The sequence below is a fragment of the Arvicola amphibius genome, chromosome 8, assembly GCF_903992535.2.
Source record: "Arvicola amphibius chromosome 8, mArvAmp1.2, whole genome shotgun sequence".
Classification (NCBI taxonomy): Eukaryota; Metazoa; Chordata; class Mammalia; order Rodentia; family Cricetidae; genus Arvicola; species Arvicola amphibius.
This window is the reverse complement of record NC_052054.1, coordinates 120,917,102-120,943,300: the sequence shown is the minus strand read 5'-3', so window position 1 is coordinate 120,943,300 and position 26,199 is coordinate 120,917,102. Positions and strand designations below refer to the sequence as shown.

The window sequence follows — 26,199 nt, the reverse complement described above, 5'->3', positions numbered from 1 at the left end:
CACACAGAAACTATATTAATTAAATCACTGCTTGACCAAATCACTTAAGCATTTTTCTAGATTGCTCTTAGATCCTAAACTAACCCATCTCCATTAATCTGTGCATCTCCACGAGGTCGTGGCCTACCAACAAAATTTTGGCAGGCTCCAGCAGAGGCATCTGTCCCTGGTGGTGATCCATGGCTTCTCCCTGCCACCACCTTCTCTCTCTCTCTCTCTCTCTCTCTCTCTCTCTCTCTCTCTCTCTCTCTCTATATATATATATATATATATATATATATATATATGTGTGTGTGTGTGTGTGTGTGTGTGTGTGTGTGTGTGTGTGTGTGTATGTGTGTGTATTTATATGTATATATATATATTTATATGTATATATAAATATATATATATATATATTGCCATGTAGGCTTGTAGCCATGTTCTCCACCATGATGATCATGAACTAATAGTCTGAAACTATAGGCAAGCCCCTAATTTAATACTTTCTTTTATAAGTAGTCTTGGTCATGGTGTCTCCCCAGAATAATAGAAAAATAACTAAGATATTATGTAAATGCACCATAAAAGATTGCTGAAACACGATGTGTCCCACCAGAAGGCAATGCCATGGGGCAGCATGGCAAGGATCGTCTACAGATGTCTGCTATAATGCAGTAATGATGGTAAAGATGAACTCAGCTGAGAGTTAAAATATTGCTCTTTAGTGTTATACAAAGAGATTTATTGCCAAAGGCAAAAATGCATATTTTCATATTCCATGCTAGGAGTTTCTATTTCTCTCTGAATAAGATTATGACTTCAAATACCCACAAGTTTTATGAAAACCTTTTCTCTCCTTCATCTTCAGAAATCCACTAATTCTACAGTACATTTTCTGTGTTGGGTTGATATTCCCCAAATCTTATCAGTGTCTCCATTTCATTTAACACCCATACATAAAAGGACTATAGGTAAAACATGGAAGACTTTTGTTTTTAAGGAAAGATTAATGTTCTAAGTGGTATTATATTGATATACATGCTTACCTTTGTACAAATCTACAAAATAGGGAGCAGTATGATGGAATCATAGTGATCTTATGACCTTTGATGACTTATGTGCCAATGTAGGTTCACCAAGTAAAAGGGTAGCACTCTGATGGGAGGTGCTCATATTGGGAGACATTAGATTGTTAAAGAGGCTGGGAACACACAGGAGATCTTCCATTTATCATTTTGTGAACTGAAAACTATTCTTTTTTTTTTTTTTTTTTTTTTTGGTTTTTCGAGACAGGGTTTCCCTGTAGTTTTCTAGAACCTGTCCTGGATCTAGCTCTTGTAGACCAGGCTGGTCTCGAACTCAGAGATCTGCCTGCCTCTGCCTCCCGAGTGCTGGGATTAAAGGCGTGCGCCACCACTGCCCGGCTAAACTATTCTTTTTCTATGAAACTTTTTAAGTTGAAAATAGATTCTTCTCTCATACAATACATCCCTACCACAGTTTCTACTCCCTCTACTTCTTCTGAATGCCCACTCACTCCCCCAGATCCACTCCTCATTTGGGTCCTCTTCAGGAAATAGCAGGTCTCCAAGACACAACACTCCAACAGGACAAAAAAGGATACAATAAGGTCAGGCAAAAGTCTTCATATCAAAACTGGGCAAGATAACCCAGTAGGAGGAAAAGCGCCTCAAGAAGAGGCAAAAAAGTCAAAGATAGACCTGCTCCCATTGTTAGGAGTCTCACAAGAATTAACAGCCTTAGCATATGTTCAAAGGATCTGTGTAGACCCATGCAGGCCCTGTGCTTGCCTGTGAGTCCACGTGAGCCCGGCTTAGTTGATTTGGTTGGCCATGTTCTCCCGGTGTCCTCCATCTCTCTGGCCCCAGTCTTTTCTCTCCCTCATCCATTCCCTTATCATTTGGGGAAGGGAGATGATAGAGACCTGCAATTTAGATTCTCTATGCATAATGTCTGAGTGTGCAGTTCTTTACCCGCTCATATTAGCTGGTAGAGGAAGTATCTCGATTAATAACTGCCTAAGCAGTCTATGGGTATTGCAGAAAATCATTAGGAATCTTATTTATTTGTTTGATTGTTTGTTTGCCTGTCATATCTGGTTCTATCCTAGGTCTGCAGTTCCTGATCAACCAGGAAGTATAACACATAGGCTGCCTCTCCAGTGATGGTTCTTAAGTTAAAATCAACAGCAGTTGGCCATGCCCACATGTTCTATATCATCATTACCCCAGCACATCTTGCAGGCAGGACATACTGTAGGTGGAAGTTTTTGTAGCTGGGTTACTTTCCAGGTTTCTCTTTCCATAGCCTGCAGATTACCTTCTTGTGAAAACTATTCTAAAAATGTAAATCCTTAAAAAAATGATCAATAGTTGGAAAGTTTGCTTTTATTGTCCAGGCCCAGATTTGAGTTACTCATTTATTCTTTCATTTGTTCAAATATTTTGCTAGTATGTAAACCTCAAGCAGTACACATGGTCTAACGCAGTTCTGTCTAAAATCACGTTTTACAAAGATAGAGGTTTAATTTGAAACCTCTAATGTGATACCCACCAACTTCAGGAAGAAATGTTAATTATGACTAATTAAAATTAAACTAAAAATTCCATTCCTTGGTTGCTATGGTTACTTTTTAAAAAAAAATTACTCACAAGATACATTTTTGACAATGTAGGACTAGTAGGAAAAGACCGACTTGCACACCAAAAAGAAAATTAATTTGCTTTCTAAGGTTTGTGCCTCTGTTTTCTGAGAGCAAGAGGAGGAATATAATATATAACCCAGAGGACTTTTCAGGAGATGTGTTGGAACCAAGCTGTAGACATATTTAATAGTTACAAAGCAAGAAGACAGGAAATGAACATTCCGGGCAGCCAAGGGATTAAGCAGAAATATGTCTGTGAATAAGTATGTGTGTATGAGAGAGAGAGAGAAAGAGAGAGAGAGAGAGAAAGAGAGAGACAGAGACACAGAGACAGAGAGACAGACAGTGTGTGTGTGTGTGTGTGTGTGTGTGTGTGTGTGTGTGTGTGTGTGTTTCAGGAACAGCATGCAGTGAAATATGTAAGGGATTTAAGTGACGATAAGAGGAAGGAGACAAGCCAAAGGGTCTCAGATTTGAGTTGTATGGGAAAACTAGTATTTTGCCTTTAGTGCAATAGTGGAGAGCAGATTGTCAGCAATAGAATTGCTGGTTTTATGGACTCCTGTTTTCGTGCTGAGGATAAGGTGTTGTCCAGGGAACTATTTATCAGCATTTCTAGTCCCAGTCCACTGCACGCTGCTCACCTCTGTCAGTAAAATCAAAGGACTACTAATTAGAAGGTTTCACTGTAAGAATGGCCAACAAAGATACAAGACTGAAGGCAGGGAACTTGGCCTCAAAGTCTGTATAAGGTGATAAGAGACCAAAATGAGGGATTCTGCAGAGTGGGAACAGAACTGAAAATGTAGACTTAGATGTATACGCTTTAGCTGAAATCCTAAGAATACCTCTATCCGACGCCAGCAATCTACACTTAGCTAGTGAGGACTTCTGTTGTCTCCAGTTGATCTCCAAATATAAGCCTTTTTGAGTCCACTTAACACACACTGTCAGTAAAGCTTTGGTTGTTTGTTTTCCTCCCTGAGTTCCTGTTTATCAAGAACTTTGAAGAACAGGAGCTTAGGAACACAGGCCTGTTTCCTTTCTTTGCTCTCTTTTCCCAGGTGCCTTGATCTTCTGCTCCCTCTGATTGGGTCACTTTCTGTGCACACATGTGCACACATCTTGAGCCCACGGACTGCCTGGCTCTTATCTCAAAGGCCACATTCTCAGTCTTCAAGCAGATTATTCCTTGCCTACAATCCTCAAAATATTCTTTGTTGTTAATTATCATTAACCTATCTTAACATAGGTCCTCACCAGAAATATTTGCCCTTGATGGAACAGGGACTTGTGGCTGCTATGCTCACTCCTAAATATCCACCACTAGAGCCCAACCCTAGAATGCTGTATATTTGTGTGAGGAATTACGGGTTTTCTACTGGCACAGATACATTTCACTCAGTTCAGTCTTCTTGAGACTTAAGACCAATTAATAAAACCACAGGAAAACAATGTTCATTTGGACAGGCCTCACAGAATTTGACATTTGACATAACCAACTTACCTCCCTGAAGGATTTTGCCTTCAAAGATCTCATTCATATACCTAGATTTATGTTTGAAATTTCTAACAAAATTTTCTCATACATATTAAATTATCATTCCTTAATATATGCTCCAAAAACTCAAGATTTTTATACATTGTTAACCTCATCATCAATTCACTACATTTTCTGTAGAATAATGTGTAATTTCTGATTTGTGATCTGGCATTATGCCATTTTCACAATAAATGTCATCCTCTCTCTTCTTTTCTCTGATATTTGTTCATGTTTTAATTCATCCAAAATATTATCATTTACAGAAGGCTACATTTCTCTGATGAACCTAATGATAGTACGACCCACTTAGAAGTGATCCTGCACTCTTGACTATGTGGTCAGTTTGTGTTTGAACAGCTCAGAACTTATTCTGGCATTTAATTCCTCTATCGTCCTTGCCTGGCTCTCTCTAGTCATCAGCTATAAGGTGACTGAGGCCTCATAGCTATGCTGTCTCTTCCCCCTGACCCTGAGAGAGGGGAACAAAGCTGAGGACATACTTGTTGCCCTAAGTTTGTTGTCGCCACAGACTTTAGTGTCTCGCTGACTTAGATACTTACACCCTAGCTTGACCTGGGTCAGATAACCATGAAGTGAATTCATGGCCTAAATTTTTACTAAAGATATGGCAAGTTATATGACACAATTTAAGCCTTGATTTTTTTTCATGTAACCAAGAAGTATGAGTCTTAGTTGTATAGGTGAAAGACTGGATGAAATGAACTTCACTTTAAACTTATAGGAAATTATGCAGTTTTGTACTTCTTTATTGTATAGTTACTAGATTTTTTTTAGTTTTGCAGCTTCCACATGCACATGAATATATTCATTAATGTCTAATAATTGGCTAAGAAAAATTATTTTTAAAACAATAGGTTTACCTACCCTTTATATTTTCTCCTTTAGTCTTGTGTTCCTTGAAGTTCCCAAATTTTACCTTCTCTCTCCATTTTAATTCTGTACCCAGTTGCTGTATCTGTACCATTGGGTACCAATAGATTTGTATAATGAGCTATTGTTTAATGCTGCATAGGCTTGTCTTAAGACACATGCTGGTGTATCAGTACTGAAAATGTTTGAAATACTAATTTTCCCCCTAATGATCCTAAGCATTTTCTTATGGTTATACCTTCATTCTGAGCCACAGGTCATTACCTCCACACTAATGTAGCTGATGTTTCTGTGGTTTCTGTACACTTTCAATGTCTAACTGAACCGAAGTTTCAAATCATTCCAACTAGGTAATTTTAGGGAAGTGGTACTATGCCACTTTTCATTTTCTTCGTCTGTCCAATGAGATTGTGCCTGATGGTATAATGCTACAAATAATACTTAGCAGATTTGATGGTAATAAAATCTCTTTATTTTACCTATTTATTAGTGACCCTACAGCATATGCAATTCTTCCTGCATTTTTCAATATTAATACTACCACTGAAAATCTGTGATACCAAAAATAGGGTATGTTTTAAATAAAAATTCCAAACTCCTATAAAGTTCAGTCAAAGTAGGATACTCATTGGCTTACAAAGATAGACTTCATATAGGATCAAAATCACTGAGATTATGCTGAAAGCAAAACACAAATTCCACCTTTGTCCTGGAATGCCTGACTATAGAAGAAGGGTTATTTGTGTACATGTTGTTTACATGTGTCCTGAAAGCTTCTGATCAGAGAGAAAGGAGTTTATCTCAATGTGCATTTGGGAACTATAAAAAGTATTGTTACTGATGCTATTTGAGTCAGATTTTCCCAGACATTATTTTATGTCCCAGTAAAGGAATGGATATTGGAGGGAATCCATGCCCAGTGGAGGATATAAAAGAAAGTCCTTCTCAAGACAGGAGATGGCAGACTCATGGCCACCAGAGAGAACATCATCTTAGAAGCCAAGCCACCTGGCTCTTATCCATAAAAATCAGTAATATTTGAGTTAGCTTAATTAGATGGCATCTCTCACTCTTTACTTTCTAGTCACTTTTCATGACTTTACTTCTCTGTAGTCAACTTCAGTGTAAAAATACTACTATAATGCAAGGAGGAATTATGATCATTTGAGAGGGAGAAAGCTGAGAGAGCATCCACTCTCACACAATTCTTATTACAGTATGTTGTTCTAATTGTTCTGTTTTATTTCTGGTGTGTGCATTGTCAGGGTTCTCTAGAAAAATAGGACTGATAGAGTGAACATATATTACAAATGAGGATTTATCAGGTTGACTTTTGTGATATAGTCTAAGTATTGCAAAAAAGGCTATCTGTAGACTCAGAAGGGGAGCAACCTGGTGGCTGCTCAACCTGGAAGAGTCCTGTAGAGTCACAGGTCTTCAGTCCATGTTGGAAGGACACAGGGTCTCGGTTCAGATGTCAGTGGAGAATGGCAGCAGCAGTACTACAGGATGGAGCACTCATCAGCAAGAAGCAGAGGCAGATGGTGCATGCTATATGGGTGTTTTGTAGCCCTTTTTCTAAAGAGACAGCTGCTGCTGGAAGGGCCCTGTGCTGGATAATTTTATGTCAACTTGATATAAGTTAAAGTCATCTGAGAGGTGGGAACCTCAGGTAAGAAGATGCCTCCATAAAATCAAGCTGTACATTTTCTAAATTAGTGATAGATAAAGGAGAAATCATCTGATCATGGGTGTTGGCATCCCTGGACTGGTGGTCCTGGGTTCTGTAAGAAAGCAGGCCAAGCAAGCCAGTAAGAAGCACCCCTCCATGGCCTCTGCATTGGCTCCTGCCTTCAGGCACCTCCCTTCACCGTTTTTGATGATGAAATGTTATATGGAACTGAGAGTGAAATAAACCCTTTCATCTCCAAGTTGATTTTGGTCATGGTGTTTCATCACAGCAATAGTGGCCCTAAGACAACCTTCCTACCCCACTGGCTTGGGATGATACTCAGAATAATATCTAGTTGGCTCCATATCCAATAGAGTTGAAAATTAAGATTAATCACAGTAGTGATCATTGTTAATCTTTCAAAATCCCTAATTTATAAATGAAACTTTTTAAAACCCAGCTATGGGTACATAGGAAATATTTGTATAGTGAAGTTCAATACTCCGAGGCTTACGGCATCCACTGACAGATCTTGAAAGATATTACCTGCAGATGGGAACACAACTGCTTATTGTTATGATCTATACCAAGAATTCCAGGGGCTGTTAAGAGTACTTGTTGCCCTTTACTAGACTGAGTTCAGATCCCAGCTCCCATATGACAGCTCACAGCTGCCTGTAAGTCCAATTTTGGTGATATGATACCCTCTTCTGGCCTTCAAGGACACTAGACACTCACATAGCTCACATATACACACATGCAGTTACATATACACAAAAGTAGCATTAATTAACCTTAAAAAGAGCTTCAGATGTCGGTTAGTCCTTTCTTTTGTCTACCTTTCATTTAAACAGCAGCTTTTTTGTTCCTTTGTCATTGCTGGTTCAACATTTTTCTCTTGATGGTTTTTGTATATGTATAATGACTTTGTTGTATTTATTACAGTTTTTTGCCAAATTGTTAGCTGATTTTAAATTTATTTTTGTTTAAAAACTCAGTTTTCCTGAAGAATTCACAATTAGCATCACATACTTGTAGCATTTAGACTGTTTCTTTAGTGTCTGTCATGTTTTACAATGGCACTGCTTGGAGCTGGAAGATGGATCAGTCAGTTCACACTTGCTCTGCAAGGAAGAATATCTGACTTCTATGCCCAGCATCATGGAAACTGCAAACATGGCTGCATATGATTGCAGTCTCAGACTGAGGAGGCAGATAGGCAGCTCTCTGTAGAGATTATAACGAGTGTCCCAGAGGGTTCAGTTAGAGACACTGTCCCAAGTCTCAATGAGGTGGGCAATCGCTGAGGATACACCTAGCATTAACCTATGGCTTCTCTCCCAGCACTCCTGCACTGCCCCTCTGATTCCTCTTTCTTACCCCAGTGTTCTGACTATGACTTTTCTCCTTGTAGTGTTTTCTTTTTGTCCCCTTTTGACAAAGATTCCAAGTTACCTCTCTGTATCTCTTGTGAGAAGAGCCAATTTTAATTTTGTTGGCCTGTGTTATATTTATTAAATGAGATTAATTTTAGGTGTTCATCAATTTCCGTTGTGATTGAATTCTTTCTCTCTAGAAAAGCATGTATGCAATTGAATATCTCATTTTTATAATTTTCAGTCCTTTAAACATATGCATGTATGAGCCAGAGGGAAGAATGTGTTCTCAGAAAGCCTTCAGGTTGTAGTACCCCACTCTGGGTGGCTGATGCCCCAGACACTGTGCCTCACACTTTCTCCTGGTGTCTGCAGGTGCTTACACACATATGCACATTCACAGACATAAAGAAACAATAATTTTTCCCAGAAAATGTGAAATTTCTACTAATGGCTTCAACTGTATTCAATAATTTAGTACAAATCACTCATTTTAGTTAATTCTAAACTTGTCATTACGTTGTTATTTTTTCTTTTACCTTCCAATTGTTTTGTTCTGCTAATGTAGTGTTATTTTTATGTAATTATATAATGCAGTCTTATAAAAAAATAGGACTTTTCTGATTCTTTCATTTCCTATACAATTTTCTGCTCTATATATTTCCACATAATTGCTGGCAGTATATATTTAATAAATACTAAGTTTGCTTTAGTCTAGCCTTGTTGTTGTTGAATTTTAAATATTCTTACTGTTTTTGTCCTTTGCTTGACATGTCATTTTAGCATATACATCTGTAAATACTTGGGAAATATTAATTTTAAGACAGCTATTGGTAGAATCTAGTGTATGTAAGGCCATAGTAATTCACTGTAATACATGTGTATACACACACACACAGAGAGAGAGAGAGAGAGAGAGAAAGAGAGAGAGACAGAGACAGAGACAGAGAGCTTTTTATAAAAATGGAATTCTAGAAAATAGAATTTTCTTTTAATTAATTTAATTAAATTAAAATTTTCCAATTTTATTTTAATAGCCTTTCTATAGAGTTCAGCCCTATAGTTACTTCCTTTGTCTCATGTCCCCCAGGCCAGCAGCCTTGATGGTCCCTTGGTATTATAGGGTTTACATTAATGATATAATTTGGTCTTAAAACTACAGATTCAATCATTTGGGTTCTCGTGTACATTATGTGATTCTTAGTTTAACACAGATTCTCTCAATTTATTGGGCCAGCAACTTTTGTCCAACTTTTGTCTCATTTGGTCAAGAAATCTTAGCACCACTCTTGGTTTAACAATGAATTGACCTCTATCTCTCACCTGTCACAGAGCTCGTTCACACAAAGCCTATTTCCCCACAGAAGCCGAATATCCAGGTCCTGTGCCTGAGCTCTGCATCCGTGGTCTCATTCTTACTTGGTTTCTGTTTTATCTTTCTTTTCCTTCTCATCCTTTCATTGAACTTTCTAAGCCCTTCCAACTCTAAAATGATATTTTCACCCAATCTTCCTTTGAGACATGGTAAAGCTCAATGACTAACACATATCACAGAAAAAGACATGTGGATGCTGGTTGTTCCTCTGTCTACTGTATGGACTGGAGACAACTTAAAGCTTTGTAGCTTAGTTTCTTCATCCACAATTGGAGGGAATCACCAGTTATTAATCATTTTGTCCCTTTTTCAGGATGACTTAATGTTTGTATATATGTATATATAAATGCTTATGACCCTAAGTAATACATAATAATTATAATTAGTGGAAGTTATTATTAATTATATTGTTTGTGAGTACATGATATGACTCTGTGAATAGAATTTAGTTTTCCTGGATTATCTTATATTGGGATATGTGATAGAAGCTTCACAATCTATGTGGTTGTGACTTTTACCTGTGATATTATTTATCAAAATACTCAGATAATTGGTGATGTATGACACAGCTGTACAGTTTTGATTCTTGTGATCACAAGAGGTATTTGAAAAATATTGCTTTAGCTCAAATGTATTTAGCATTTACTCAAAGGGTTCTTTTCAAGTCAAAGAATATTGTACCCATATTTTCTATGATAAATAAAACATTTGTAATCTCAGATTACAATAAAAACACTTTCCCATAAAAAATGTGTCTCTATATGACTTTCCATAACCTATCTGCAGTGCAGCCTTCTGTCGAAATTGTAGGTCTATGTCTTGGTTTATAAAACCTGCACTCAAAATTACACAGACACATGATATATTTCTATTTTAAGAGGTATTATTGCTTTATGAAGCAGTCTTACATTCACTGAAACTGTAAATAACTCCCTTTAGCATTCCAGGTTTTTTCATTTTCTTTCTGTTTTCTTACATTATACAAATATGCTGTGTTGTGAGAGAATGGACCAGTCAGCCATATCTCTGCAGCTATGGACTTGAACTTGGCATTAGAGAAGCAGCTAGCGGTCTAGTGACTGCACAACAGTGCAGGGTATATTTCTTCTATGTTAGATTATTGTTATAAATTCTGCTTATTCTTATGATTAGACATAAATTTCATCATAGCTTTTTTAACTTATAAGTTCTAATGTAATGGTGAAAGTTACCAAAGTATGACTCTTTTTGTCATTGTTGATACATATTTTTAAATTTCCTTCAGTATATCATCATCATAAAAAATTTTGACCTTATGTCCCATGATGTACACTAACAAAAACTAACTTCCTGTCTCTATAGCATTTCCCAATATAGGGTCTTGATTTTAGAGGTAGTCAGAAACTATGTCTATTCATTTTCTACTTTGCATTTGAGCCACTTTCCTAAATTCTGCTTGTATTATTTAAATAATTCAAGTCTTTAAGATTTTTGAATTATTATTATTATTGCTATGTTGATTTTTATTAAATGCATTTGTTTATTTACATCATGGTCACAGGTTCCCCTCCCAACTCCTGTCCCCCACTCCCCCTCTGATCCCAATTCCTAATCCACTACACCTCCATTTCTGTTTAGGAAAGGGCAGGTCTTCCATGAATATCAGCAAAACCTGGAAAATCAAGTTTCAGTAAGACTAAGCACCTCCACATGTATTAAGTCTGGGCAAGGTGACCCAGTATGAGGAGTAAGGTACCCAAAATCAGTAAAAGATTTGGAGACAGCCTCTGTTTCCACTGTTAAGAGTTCCATAAGAGGACAAAGCTACATAACTGTAACATACTTGCAGAGGGCTTAAGGTAGTCCCATAAAGGCTCTCTGGTTGTCACTTCAGTCTTTGTGTATATAAAGTATGGGTTCATGTGTGGCACAATGAGTGTGTGTGTGTGTGTGTGTGTGTGTGTGTGTGTATGAGTATGAGAGAGAGAGAGAGAGAGAGAGAGAGAGAGAGAGAGAGAGAGAGAGAGAGAGAGAGAATAGCTCAGAAGACAGCCAGCTTTTGGGAGACAGTTTTCCTTTTCTACCATGGCTTACTACTTGCTGGTCCATCTCGCCAGATCATAAAACCTGTACAGCCATTCAGTTCTTAACATTTCTATAATTTTAAAATATTCTTTGAATCACATACATTCAACCCTGAAGGCTCTATACCCCCTTCATCCTCATTTGCTGCATTATTTACTGAAAGGTCAAGTGCTAGCATGTAACAGGAACTAAGCCAGGCTCTGGGATTACAGACACAGCTGAATGCAGAACTGAACTTTCTCTTGAACTCTGTACTTTACCCATTCATTTATGAACTCTACATCTTAGTATTGATGGTTTAGCAGGACCTAACAAGAATTCTATTAGAGACATTGCCAGAGCTTGTAAGTTCTCCCTCTTTTTAAGACTGCTACACAACCTCATACACCTTCAGAACACATTTTCTTTGAAATCTTGCTTAATGGCTAAGTATATAATGACTGCCACTATTTTTTGCCTCTACCTGTTGAAAGTTTTATATGACATGAGTTTTCACCAGGTCACCACCTAATACCTTTCACATGTCTCTCTACCTTAAGAGTCCTTAAAGCTCACACTTCAGCATGTAATGCTGTTCTAGATTTTTGTCCTGTTTTATGAAGGGAGGTTGCAACCAGAGACTGCTCATTCATTTCCAGACTTCCCAGAACCAAATAATCACACAGAAACTATATTATCTTCTTGGCTGATTACTCCAGGGTATTTCAAGCTAGCTATTACATCTTAAATTAACCCATTTCTATTAATCTATATATCACAAGGCTGTGGCTTACTATTAAGATTCTGGCATCTTTGTCTTTTAGCAGATACATGGAGTCTTCTTGACTCCACCTATTCTCTCTATATATATTTCTGTTCAGATTACCTGCCTGGTTTTATTCTGCTTTGCCATAGATCAAAGCAGCTTCTTTATTAGTGAATGGTAATAAACATATTCACAATATACAGATGGCATCCCACATCATCTCCCCTTTTTTGTCTAAATAAAATTTAAGGCTTAACTTTAACATAGTAAAATTACATATATAAAACAGATATTAAGTAAGAATTATAGTTACCATTTTTAATCCATTTACATTTGGCAAATTAAGGAAAATACTCTATCACCTATCCTATGTTTGTGAGTCTAAAGTTTTATATCTAGTTTAGCTTTTATCATAACTAAGGGAAACTATACTTATAACTATACAGTCTTTAACCCATCATAGACCACAGAAGTATATAATATTACCTAAGTAAATAAGAAGTACATTGTAAACAATGTCCAAAGTTCTAGACTTAACAGAGACATCTTGCTGGGTGAACAGTCATCCAAAGTTCTTCTGTAGCATTGGGGCATCCATTTTAGCCTACAGGCTCATAGTATCCAGCAGACTTTTTCAGGAAGCAGCAAATTTGAAGATCTATTGTGCCTTGTAATGGCAAAGGTCATCAGTTGCTTTCTGTGTCCTGCAGAATATCTGAAAGTTTCTTTTGTGAAGCAGGAACCCTGAAGAACCATACTGTCTTTTGCAATGTTCAGCAGTCACTTTTCTGAGGGTCCTGCATGTCCAGTTTATACACATACCATCAAGCAGTCCAAGCAAGAGCAGTTTCTCGCCCAAATGACTAGCCTTCTCAATTGAAAGCAAATTTGGTAACAAGTTTCTTCGGTGACCATCAACCTCTCTGAAGTAATTGGTGCTGCCAGAAGCAGACATGTCTTACTGTTGTAAAGGTCTCAGTTCTTAAAACATTTTAAATGTCATATTCTGAAGGTCTTTGAAAGATTTAAAGAATATCTATCCATCTCAAATATATCTCTGTATATCTCTAAAATGTAGATAACATGTCTATAGTTTGACTATTATAGATGACTATTATTAATCTGTATCTCCTAATTATACATTACATTTTTAAATGAGCTGCAGAAACACAATACCTTAAACAAGAACAGAGATAGATATATACAGTGTAACAAAATTGACCATAAATTTGTATCGATAAACCAAAAATCTATACCAATGCCAAATATTCATTACTATATCATATCCTCCTTTTTAATAGAAATTAATTGTGACAACTAATCACTTACAATCAACAACTTTTCAAGTGTAAACATTTATAAAGAATCATTTTGGAATCTAGGTATAGTTTTTTCTTTCAAAAAACCTGCTGTGTTTTGGGGAGAAATATATTTAGGGTTCATGGAGACATATAGAGGGTCTTGTTTCATCAAACCACATAGCCTAGAAGGAATCCACAGGTTCTGGTAAAATAAAAGCAGAACTCTTTTCCTAAGCAACATATATACTTAGACCCAAATTTTGAAGTCAAGATACTTTTGTATGGGTTTAACCTAGCAGACCCCAGAGTTAATTGTCTCTCTGCAGTCAAAAAATTTAAAGAAAACATAATAATATACATAATTCAGACTTTTGTGTATATTCCATCTTTACGAGGCTTATTTTCTTTACTCCTTTAATCTATGACTGTCTCAACTCATTTATATTACTTTTACTGTCTCTTTAAAGACATTTTTATTCTTTAAAACTATTTATTTCTTTTATAACTGTCTATAATCTTCTCTCTCTTTCTCTCTCTCAAGCCTACCTACAGGTTTTAAACACACTGTGTCTTGTTTAGTGGTTTTTTATGTCTGAATTTTTCCCATTGTATATCTGAAATCCTTTTGTGACAAGAAGCATTTTAAAATGGTAAGCAGTGTAGTGGTGGCAGCCCTGGATACTGGCTCCACATTTCTAGGGCTTTTAACATAGTGGATGTAACCCACCACCAGCTCTGGGAAACAGCTGGCCCATGCTGTCTCCAAGTAACTTTAAGCATGCTCTGAAAGAGTCATAGACATTTGTGATACCAGCATGAACCAGGAAGCTGTCTCTTAATGGAGTCCCAGTTTTTGCTATTAATGATGATTCAGGAAGCCTTCTCTTAAAGGAACCATGCCTCTGCTTGCCACCAGCAAACAGAGATTACCTGAGAAAATGATTCTACCAAGAAGCCATGCTTAGCTCTGTTCTTTTGTATCTAGAATTTTTTCCCAAGCTCTCTCGGGTTTTATGTGGACTTAGTTGACCCATGTTGGCATGATTTTGTAAACGGAGATTGCATTTTGTTTTCCAACCACCCAGACCAAATAATCACACAGAAATTATATTAATTACAACACTGCTTTGCCAGTGACTCCTGCATATTTCTATATCTTTTATCTTAAATTAACCCATTTCTTTTTTATTAAGAATTTTAGTACAATCTTTTCTCATTTTACATAGCTATACCCATTTCCACTCCCTCCACTCCTCCTATTTCCTTTGCCTTTTCCACACCCTGCTGTGGAAGCTACTTTTGCTCTTCAGCCAATAGCCTTTGAGATACCAGCCCACTGGGTGTGTGGTATCTTTCGCTTTAAAAAAGCAGCTGCATCCCTCCACAGGCTCTCTTGCTTTGGATTCTGCTTCTGGCTATCAGATGCTTTTCCTGGACGTGCAGGAGGCTGTTGTCTAGAATGGTGATCTATAAGTTTTTTCCCTTTAAATAAATAACCCTTTTATTAATCATAATTCCAAACTGGTATGGGATTGTTTTGTGACTTACTTCATTAATACCACACCTCTCCATCTACTCCTAGAAAGGGTAAGGCTTCCCATGGGGAGTCAACTAAGTCTGGCACTTCACTTTGAGGCAAGACCAAGGCTTTTCCCCCTGTACCTCGGCTGAGCAAGATATTCCTCAAAAAAAGAATGTGTTCCTAGATGTCACTTCAAGTACTAGAGATGAATCCTGGTCCCTCTACCAGTGGCCCTACAGACTGCCGAAGACCTCACAACTGTCCTCCACATTCAAAGGGCCTAATTTGGTCCTATGCAGGTTTGCCCAATTAATCCATTGCTATTAATCTATGTATTCCCATGAGACTGTGAACTATCAGTAAGTTTCTGTCATCTTTCTCCTTTGGCAGCTACATGTCACCAACTTGACTCCACCTACTCTCTCTATTTCTCTATTCAGATAACTGCCTGGCTTTACTCTGCCCTGCCATAGGCCAAAGCAGCTTCAGTATTAATGAATGGTAATAAAACATGTTCCCAGCATACAGAGGGTCATCCCCATCAGGTGGAATACTGATGTAAGATGAGAAAAGGAGGTTTCTAAAGTCTTTAGGATAGTCTAAGTTTTTAATAACTCTTTCATCTTCTACATTGTTGCTTCTGATTCAAAATCATGAAGGCTAAAATTAATAAGTCTTAAGACTTAAGGCTTATCTTAGAATAAATTAAAATATTACAATCAACTCCATGATTGTATTATCCACCTTCTAATTTAATGTATATTTTCTGGGGCTCCATTGTTCCATAAACACCATGATAGGCTCTAAATGTGCCCTCCTTGTTTGGTATAACTAAGTAGCTATTAATTAGAATCATGCAGCTATCAAATTTAAGAATCAAGTTTGCTCTCTTAATAAGTTACTATGTTTAGTATAACATGCTATATCCTTAAGTATAACTTCTAAGTTCACCAGATAGTGAAAAGTGCTGTGGGACAATGCTCTTGTCACTCATATTAGTTTAATAAAGCACTGATTGGCCAGTAGCTAGGCAGGAAGTAGAGACAAGGTGACCAGACTAGGAGAATTCTGGGAAGAGGAAAGTCAAAGAGTCACCAGTTAGACATAGAGGAAGCAAGATGAGAATGCTTTACTGAGAAAAGGTACTAAGTCACATGACTAAACATAGACAAGAATTATGGGTTAATTTAAACTGTAAGAGCTATTTTATAATAACCTGGAGAGAACAGGCCAAACAGTTTATAATTAATATAAGCCTCTGTGTGTTTCTTTGGCACTGAATAACTGAGGGACTGTGTGAAACAGAAACTTGTTTACAGAAAAACATGGTTAAGTTATGGTCCTTGTTTAAAATGTCACTATTACTATAAATTAATTTTATTATATTATGTATCACTTACCTTGTTTATCAAAAGCATGTTATTTTGTAGCATTTTAATATTTTTAAACAACAAAACATTGATCATCTGACAGCAACATCATTAGGAATTAAACATAAAAACATCTTAATATTTATTTTCACCCAATATAAATGAGGCTATTTTTATTTTAGTGTATTTCCTCATGTTTTAATACTCATTGTAATAAGGTATGTTTTAAAATTCACTTTAATTTCAAGTCCCCAATGTCCAAGTCAATAAATATGTCTGTTTTGAGAGGTTCACCCAAATTAAATTCTAATTAAAACATATCTACTATGTTCTCTAGGTAGAAAAATGATTTCACTTGTGATATCTGAAGATAATTTAAGGTCTTTATATTTGGAAAGAACTTTTTATAATTTGTAGCATTAATAATCCCTGCTAAGACCTGTGAGCTGATCTTTCATTTTTCTGGAATGGAACTCGCTGATTCCTCACAATTCTTGCAAAATGTGTTTATATTCTTGAGGACATTCCAAATTCTCTCTGCTCTTTTTAAGTCATGAAAGATTGAGCATCTCATTTCTTAGATTGGGGACACAGATTTCACATTGCTTTGCCAATGACAACAGTTACAGAATTTTAAAACAAATGGCATCTCCTGCATGGCTGGTGTGTTTAGGGAAAAAAGAACAGATTTCCCTGAATTCCTAAACATTTTGTTCAGTTCTTAAAGAAAGAATACACGCCTGGCAGTAAATAAGAAAAGGGAAAGTATGAGAAAGTATGAGAAAATAACAGAGAAAATTGTTCAGTAAGAAAGCTAATGCCTTTAACATTTCTAAAAATTAAAAAAGAAAAAGAAAGGTTTTGTAATTGAAAGGTCTGCTGAATGTGAGCAGTGGTGTGTTCTGATGTGGTCAGGTCATAGCATTTATGAATGAGCACAGACTCTGTGCAGAAACAGGGAAGATAAAAGTAGATATAGAGCAAAAGCCCCGCTTGCCCATCAGCTCCCCCTCAGTTACTAATATGGAGTGGTCCTCAAAACTTGACTTATTTTTTTTTTGAGAGGCCAAGGTCTACACAGAAAGTCTAGACTGCCAAAGGGTAAGGTCAGGCTTATTACTATTTGGGAAAAACCCTTAAATTTCTCCATTACACTTGATTTATCTACTTTTCTGTTCTCCGTTTGCTTCACCCAAACACATTCTTCCTTGTTCTAATACGACAGCTATTAATTGTAATTAAGTGGTTTATGCTCTATGAAATTGTTTGGTTTTATTATTTTTTCCGGCAATAGCATAAGCATTAGCAAGCAAATGCACTGTAAACAAAGCAGCCCACATGCCTCTACTATGAATTTTGTCTAACCCTGACCATTGCATCCATTATCTTCCTAACTCTTGTTTATGTTTATTGTTTGTTTGTTTGGTTTGGTTTGGTTTTGGGGCGAGGGGTGCAACACAGTATTTTTCTTTGAAGCTTTGAAACCTGTCCTGGAACTCACTCTATAGACCAGACTGGCCTTAAACTCCCAGAGATTCACCTGTTTCTGCCTTCCAAGTGCTGGGATTAAAGGCGTGCGCCATCACCGCCTGGATTTATCATCTTAACTCTTATTCTCACTTCATTTGTGGTATCAATAACAATACTAATGAGATAGAAACCTATTACGTGAAATTCACCTATGAAGTAATTTTTCCTATTTCTAGTTTATTGTCACAAAACTCATACACATATAATTGCAATAATAGAACAAAGTATACATTTATATTTTTTACATCTTTTCACAGAACTAAAATTTAAGTACTTCCTTAAAAATTTATCTTCATAATTTTCATGTAAGATTTTATATATTAAGAACACAATTTGATATGTTTTTTTTTCTTTTAAACACTGCCTGGCCCATTAGTTCCAGCCTCTTACTCACATCTTGACTAACCCATATCTAATAATCTGTGTAACACCACGAATGGTGTCTTACCAAGAAAGATTCAGCACGTCTGACCTGGTAGCTGGCTTCATCGCATCTGGCTCCCTGAGGAGAGGCACGGCGGTCTCTCTCACTTAGGAGAGGCATGGCATCTGTCTGAGCCATCTACCTCACTTCCTTTTTCCTGTTCTGTCTACTCCACCTATCTAAATTTTGCCCTATCAAAAAGCCAAGGCAGTTTGTTTATTAGCCAATGAGAATCCTCCATCATTTCCCCTTTTTCTGTTTAAACAAAAAAGAAAGGCTTTAACCTTAACATAGTAAAATTACATATAACAACAGTTATCAAGTAAGAATTACAGTTACAATATTTATATCTACATTATCTTTTATCATAACTAAGGAAAACAACTATAACTATCTATCTACAACTCCATCAAAGATTCCAGAAGGATATAATATTACCTAAGTAAATGAGAAGTAAGCAAATTATAAAACTCTAGAAATCACAGAGACATCTTGCTGCCTGGACAGTCACCCAAAGTTCTTTTGTATCATTGGGGCATCCATCTTCGGCCTATAGGCCCATAAGTATCCAGCAGACATTTCTATGCAGCAGGAAATTTTGAAGGCAGTTCAGTCACTATCTGCTGTGTCCTTCAGAATGTCTCACAGACTCTTTCTTGAATCAGGAACCCCGAAAGATCATCTCACATTTAGGCAAGTTCAGCAGTCCTCTTTCTGTGGGTTCTTTGTGTCCAGTTTATGCCAACAGTCCAGGCAAGAGCAGTTTCTTGCCCAAATGGCTATCAAACTCAATAAGAAGCCTCTTTGATGCCCATCTTCCTTTTGAAGTAGATTGGTACTGCCAGGAGCTGACGTGTCTCATAGTCATGAAAAGCCCTAACTTATTAAGACATTTAAATGCCATATTCTGTAGTCTTTGAAAGATATTAGGAATGCCTATCTAACTGAAATATATCTCTATATATCTAGAAAATCAAACTAACATAACTACAATCTTGACTATTATCAATGATTATTCATTAACAACCTATATTTCCTAATTATATATTACATTCTTAAATGAACTACAAAATCACAATACCTTAATCAATATCAGAAATACATATACATATAACAAAATTGACCTTAAAATCCATACCAATGCAAATTATTCATATCTATATCATATTCCTCTTTAAATGTAAAAGAACACTTATAAACAATATTTGGGAATAAGGACGTAGTTATTTCTCTCCAAACTGCTTCCTGCTGAATGGGGACCCTGTTAATCAGATCTTTCATGGTGTAACCTGTGTGCTAGATTCTTCTTAGTCGGCAGTTGAGCAAAGTGATTTTCTGAAGTTGTTCACAGCAACTTTTCAGGAGGGCATGGTCTATCATACCATATTGGGATAGAAGCAATCCATAGGATCTCATCCTCTGTGCAAACAAAAGAATCTCTTTTCCAAAGTATCATATCCTTAGATCCAAATTCTGAAGTCAAAGTATTTTCAAGATATCTTTCTTGGATTAGTTCAGCAGCATTTATAAACAAATATCTTTTAGCAGCTGTTGCTTCTTCCTCTGCATTCAAACAATTCAAAGAGAGCATAATAGTATACAGCATCAAGATTCTCTGTGTATTTTCCATCTTTATGCGGCTTTACTTAACCTCTATTTCATTTATTTTTACTTTTAACTTTTGAGACAGGTTCTCTGTATATCTTTGACCTAGAATGACTCTGTAGACCAGGCTGTCCTTGAGCTCACAGGTCTACTTGCCTCAGCTTCCCCGTGCTTGGATTAAAGGTGTGTACTACAATACCTTGAACTCACAGAGATCTGTCTGTCCCTGCCTTCCACACATTGGGATTAAAGGTGTGTGCTGCCACACCTTGAAGTCACAGAGGTCGATCTACCTCTGCCTTCCAAGTGTTGGGATTAAAGGTGTGTACCACCACACCCAAACTACTCTTTCTCTCTTTTTTTATTACTTTTAAGAACTTTAACCTTTAGCCTGCATATATTTTCAACACATTGTAAACCATTTTGATGTTTTCTTCGACTTTGAATCTTTTTTTTTTTTTACTGTATATCTCTCTTTTTATGACTACATGAGTCTTTAATTTACCAAACAATATCGGTAGGACTAAAGCCGTGACTTTGGTGGCTGGATCCAGCTCATTCCTTAACTTTCCAGCCTCATGGAAGAGGTATTGGCTGTAGCCATGTTTATCACCACAACTCTGTGGCGGTTCAAGGTCCCTGACAGCAAGCAAGCTGCAACAGTGTTAAACAACAATCAAAAGCTCCATAGTCATGACTGCCTGCTTGAAAGAGTCAGAGTTTGCCCTGGCAGGATGGCCCAGAAAGCTGGTATTTTAAAAAAGCACAGCTTTTTTCCTGCTGTGGCTGAAAACCAAAAAACACACGTTCAGACCCGAGAAATTGCTGCTACCAATAAGCCATGCTTTACTCTATTCTTCCCAAGCTTTCTCAAGCTTTCTGTGGATTCAGTTATCCACGTGGGCGCCATTCTGTAGTGAGGAGCTGCGGGCAGGCCTGCTTTTCATCCCGCCCGGATCCTGGCCACTTGGCTCCAGGCCACTGGCTAGCTTATGCCCCGAAATAATTACACGGAAACTTTATTCTTTTAAAACACTGCCTGGCCCATTAGTTCCAGCCTCTTACTCACATCTTGACTAACCCATATCTAATAATCTGTGTAACACCACGAATGGTGTCTTACCGGGAAAGATTCAGCATGTCTGACCTGGTGACTGGCTTCATCGCATCTCTTGATATGTTTTTATAACCAATATGAAGTCATAATGAATTCTTTTTGAATTAAAGAACTATGTTTTCTGTGGCATTGATAAAACTATAGCAAAAAATTTCATATTTATGTTTTATTGTAGGTTATTATGCATATTTGTTTTAAATGTTTTAAAGGGTCACATAATAGCATCCTGTGATGCCCGTGGAGTTACGAAGCTGTGGGACTTCCGGAAGCTCATTCCAATTGTGTCCATTGATGTGGGTCCAAGTCCTGGCAATGAGGTGAACTTTGACTCAACAGGTAGGATCCATTTTCTTTCAATTTTGTCACCAAGCTAACATAATATTTTGTTTTTTTCTGAAATCCTTTTTTTCTCTTCAAAGTTTTGGTAATACTTTATTTGTAATTTTTTGTTTTGAATATAACAACTATAGTATATGTAGTTTATCAATATTATGAGTCTTATTACAAAAGAATTATATCGACCACAAAAGGAAATAAATCACAAAGAAGAGAGGTGATAATAATGTAGACACACCATAAGCTTGCTGACAGCTTCATATGTACCCTTATAGCCCACATCCCATAGAATCCTACCCAAGGAAAACTAGCTGGGCCTTCTGTAACACAGGCAAGTGGGTGGAGAAGAACCAACATTGTATCAAGATGAGCTTGAAACATTTTAATAAAATACTTTAATTATAAATATTAACAAATTGCTTAGAAATATTCTAAAATGTATATGCATATTCATCTATTATTGGGACTAAGTATTTTATGCTCTACAAAACTGTTTGCAGAATTTTTTCTGAAATAGTGTACGAATTGTCAAGCAGATAAAATGTTTTAGCCCTGCTGATGATGAATAGGGTGGAATCTTCTGCTAAACAAAGTGATTCCAGTCATCCACTTAGAAGATTAAAGTGCTGCTGCTTCTCCATATTTAATGTTGGTCTCTGTTAAGTGAGGAATTGACAGTATGTCTTCGCTTTGATAGTGTGATGCATTTTTAAGATTTTTTCATTTTTGAAAATTCCTCAAAATCTTTGAATGTTTTGTGATAGCTTAAAATTTTGATATGACAAAATTCCCATTGTTAAGAAAGAAAGAAATATCTAAGAAGAAAAGGTAATTCTTTATTAAAAACATAGTCCTTATTAATTCTCACGGAATAACTATACAAAGAGTAATTCTGAAACTATAGGATAATTGCTGTACATTTTTTGGAACTGATTTTGTGCTATTACAATTAAACATCCGAAAATGCAAGTTGTGGGTTATTTTTTTTAACTGTTACTTGTATTTTCCTTGCTTATTAATATATAAATGATATTGGAAACATTTTTTAGTTACTGTATATGGTGGAAAACTCATGCAATGCTTAGGAGGTATAAGTGGGAGAGTCCTGAATATAAGTGAAAGTTTCAAAAAGAAAAGAAAGATTTTAGCAATTTTCTTGACATTAAGGCACTATGGTCTGCCATAATTCAAAGAGAAGGCACTGTGAAGAAAAAAGGATTTCAAAAGAATGAATAAAAGATTTCAAGTATCAGTATTTCATTTCATACTGTTCTATGTAAGAAATTAATATTTCAATGCAATGTTCTGACATGTAAATTTGCATTGGCATCAGATCTCCATGGGAGTTTCTCCCAAGGGGTCAAACAAGTCCCATTCCTAAACCCATTCTGATTATCTTGAGCAGACGTTCAACTCTTCATGTCTTTGAATTTTGAACTTTGAATGGTAAAACCTAATAATAGGAATTAAGGCCTTTATAACAATATCGATTGCACAAATTAATAGTAGCTCTATATTTTATTGTCATTATTAGATGTGTTGCTGCTGACTTTTTATTGACCTTTGCTATCCAGTTGGAAAGGTCTTTGTGCAGTCAGGCAAACATGATTTTAAATAAATATCAGCATCTATCTTCTTGCTGCACAAGTCAATATATTAGAGTCTAGGTATGGCAAATCTCTTTTTTCTCCGTGACTGCCATGCTCCTCATCCTACACCAATGTTAGGAAAAGTACACAGAATCCATGGTAAAATGATGAGACACATACAAAACAGAGACTGCAAACCCTGTCATCAGGTTGAGGAAATGTAATTTCAGTTCGACTTTTCCACCCCCTTCTCAAGGAACATATGCTAATTAATTTTAATTCAATGTGCTTGAGAAATACTGGCATAAGGCTTTTCTCATAGAATTATGAAAAACCTGTGCTTCTCTGCAGATGTCCCTAACTGACCCTGTTTAAAAAGTTCAAATAAAGCGAAAGTCGGATGATCTGGGGGAGCCCAAGATCAAGTCAGGACATGAGTAGAAAGACATAAAATCAGAAAGTGTAGTGCTTAGGATGTTGCTGTCAGAGAGTAAAGAGTGCAGATCTGCAGCTGACCAACATTGCAATAAGGATAAACGACTCCTGCATCTCTGCTACTTGGTATTTATTTGGGATAAAATATTCAGTAAAGAAATGTTGCAGAACAACATTATGAAAATATATTAAATAGAATGATAAAATGAAGTTTAACTAAATAAAGTCAAAATATGTATTTATCTAAACCTAGCAAATTTCTATTTATTCATAAGACAAGCTAATGAGAGCTTATATGGTATAATGACTCCAAAATAGCAAGATAATATTAACCTTACTAGAAATAAAATATATTTATTGTGAGTGCATGTTGAGTTGTGCCAAATCATGTTTCCTTGTCAAAATTTGTGCCAGTATTAAGTTGCATGGTTATATACAACCAAGTGCCAGTCATCACAACTTCACTAATGAATCACTGTTAAAGGCATGCTGATTTCTGTCCAACAATGCAGCTGTGCTCTGGATCTAAGGCATGTCATTGTCAATAAACACACACTGCCATCTTGATAGTAAGCCATGCATGTGAATGTTTGGGAACATCTGGATAAGTTGGTTAAAACAAGAATTGTGTTGATTTTTCATATTCTAAGTGATCATCATGTATCTGTATCAGTTTCACTGAAGGACATTTGGAGAAATGTTTTGTGCTACAGTCTCTATAAACTGTGAGTTATTTTTGGAAGTACTAGATTCCTATTGTCCGAAATAGCACAGTGTAAGAAATAGATTGAAGATCATAACAAAACTGAAAGCATTGTCTGTACTGTTCATTTCAAATTTCACAAATATAAGTTTCAGGCAAATATTTTCATTTTAGATTCACAAAAGTATGTTCTAAGAGTTCTTTGTTGGTTTTGAGATTGATACCTTTACTACTAACATGTAGCTTTGATAGAGAAGTGTAGGAGCAGAATACATACCACAATTCAGACTCTTAGATTTACTAATGTATTAAGCATCATTTAGACCTTGGGCAAATTATTTAATCTTCCTGAACTAGCTTTCCTCATGGAAATAAAAGAGTAGATAATTTTCTTAGGGTTCAATGGAGATTCAAAAGGATAATGGTGTCCTGCAATAAGGAAATTTGAGTTCAGTCTTCTACTATACTTCTTGAAACTGGAGAGGATTTCAGAGACTATTTTATTCACTTTAGAAATAAGAAAAATAATTGTATCTGTCTCTGGGTGGATAAGATGTCCAAGAATGTGTGTGTCAGTCAATGGATAAAAGATGCATGGCTAAACCTTCATTCGTATATGATACTAGAGTACGTTGAAATGGTTAACTAAGAATGCTTTTATGTTTTGTGAAATGTACATATATTTAAACATTTGAGCATGTGTAAATCATTGCATGTGACTTTGTTTTGCTAATGCTGAATCAGCCACTTGCGCACATTTTGAAAGAACTGTGTGTGGCATAGCATTATTTACATAATGTTTTATTTACAAGTATATTGCCTGTGACAAAACAGATTATCTGTGTTTATGAATGTATCCATATATTAGTATAAACTTATAGCATTGTATTTGTGAGATGATAAATGTTCCTTTCTCATTAACCAAAGAGCCTCCTGGGAGTGTAAAACAGCAAGTTTTAGTGAATATTCACTATCTAAATAATACCTCTCTTGGCATATTTAAAATGTCATGTGTTTTTCCGCTCAAAACTTTACCGCTGTTTGAGGAAATGTTAAAGGCAGCTGCGTGGTGAAGGTAATAAAAGTGAGCTGCAATTATTTACATGTACCCTTTGGACATCTCTTATTTCATCTCATTGTGCCGAGATACCTCAGCAATGGTTTTTGCTCTTTTGTAAAAGGTAATTCCAACATGTTTGTAAAGAAGCCATGTCTCTAGGAAACACAGAAGCAGAAACATGAGCCAGATGGAGAGTCTGCCATGGAAAGCCTGGCAGTATCTGATCACTCAAATGGGCAAAGTTTCCCGGCCTTTGGAGATAATAGCAAATGTTCCCTGTGAACAGAAGCATGCCAGAAGTACTGAAGTTGGAGCCCCGCCCCTGAAAAAAACATTGAACTAGGTGAAAAATAACAGATTTCCCTCACCCTAATTTTTCAAAGCAAAATATCCCCAAAATCTTTGGTTCAGATTTGTCAGTGTTGGTTAATAAGGTTACAGTGCATTGTTGAATATTTAAAAGTCAGTTTCTGGTTGGGCGATAGTGATACACACCTTTAATCTTAGCACCTGGGAGGCAAAGGAGGTGGATCTGTGAGTTTGAGGCCAGCCTGGTCTACACAGAGAAAATTTCAGGACAGTCAGTGCTAAACGGAAAAAACAAAACAAAACAAAACAAAAGCAAAAGCAAATAAACAAACAAAAGAACCAAACCTGTCTTAGAAAGAAAAGGCAGGAAGGAAGAAAGGAAGGAGGGAGGGAGGGGAGGCAAAAAAGGAGTAAAGGAGGGAGGGAGGGAGGGAGGGAGAGAGAGAGAGAGAGAGAGAGAGAGAGAGAGAGAGAGAGAGAGAGAGAGAGAGAAGGGAATTAGAGAGAGCACACATGAAGAAAATCCTGGTTTGGAGGTTCATATTTACTTGCTTGTTAGTTTTTAGAATTTCTAAACCTCAGTTC

The 26,199-nt window shown here is 36.5% G+C and overlaps 1 protein-coding gene across 1 annotated transcript in view; it reads left to right on the top strand.

Moving 5' to 3' along the window:
* Spag16 (sperm associated antigen 16) overlaps positions 1-26,199 on the top strand; it is a 961,928-nt gene that overhangs the window by 718,960 nt on the left and 216,769 nt on the right. Inside the window, exon 16 of the mRNA XM_038341053.2 lies at positions 21,392-21,518. Coding sequence (XP_038196981.2) covers positions 21,392-21,518 — 127 coding nt within the window. The remainder of the gene's footprint in view (positions 1-21,391; positions 21,519-26,199) is intronic.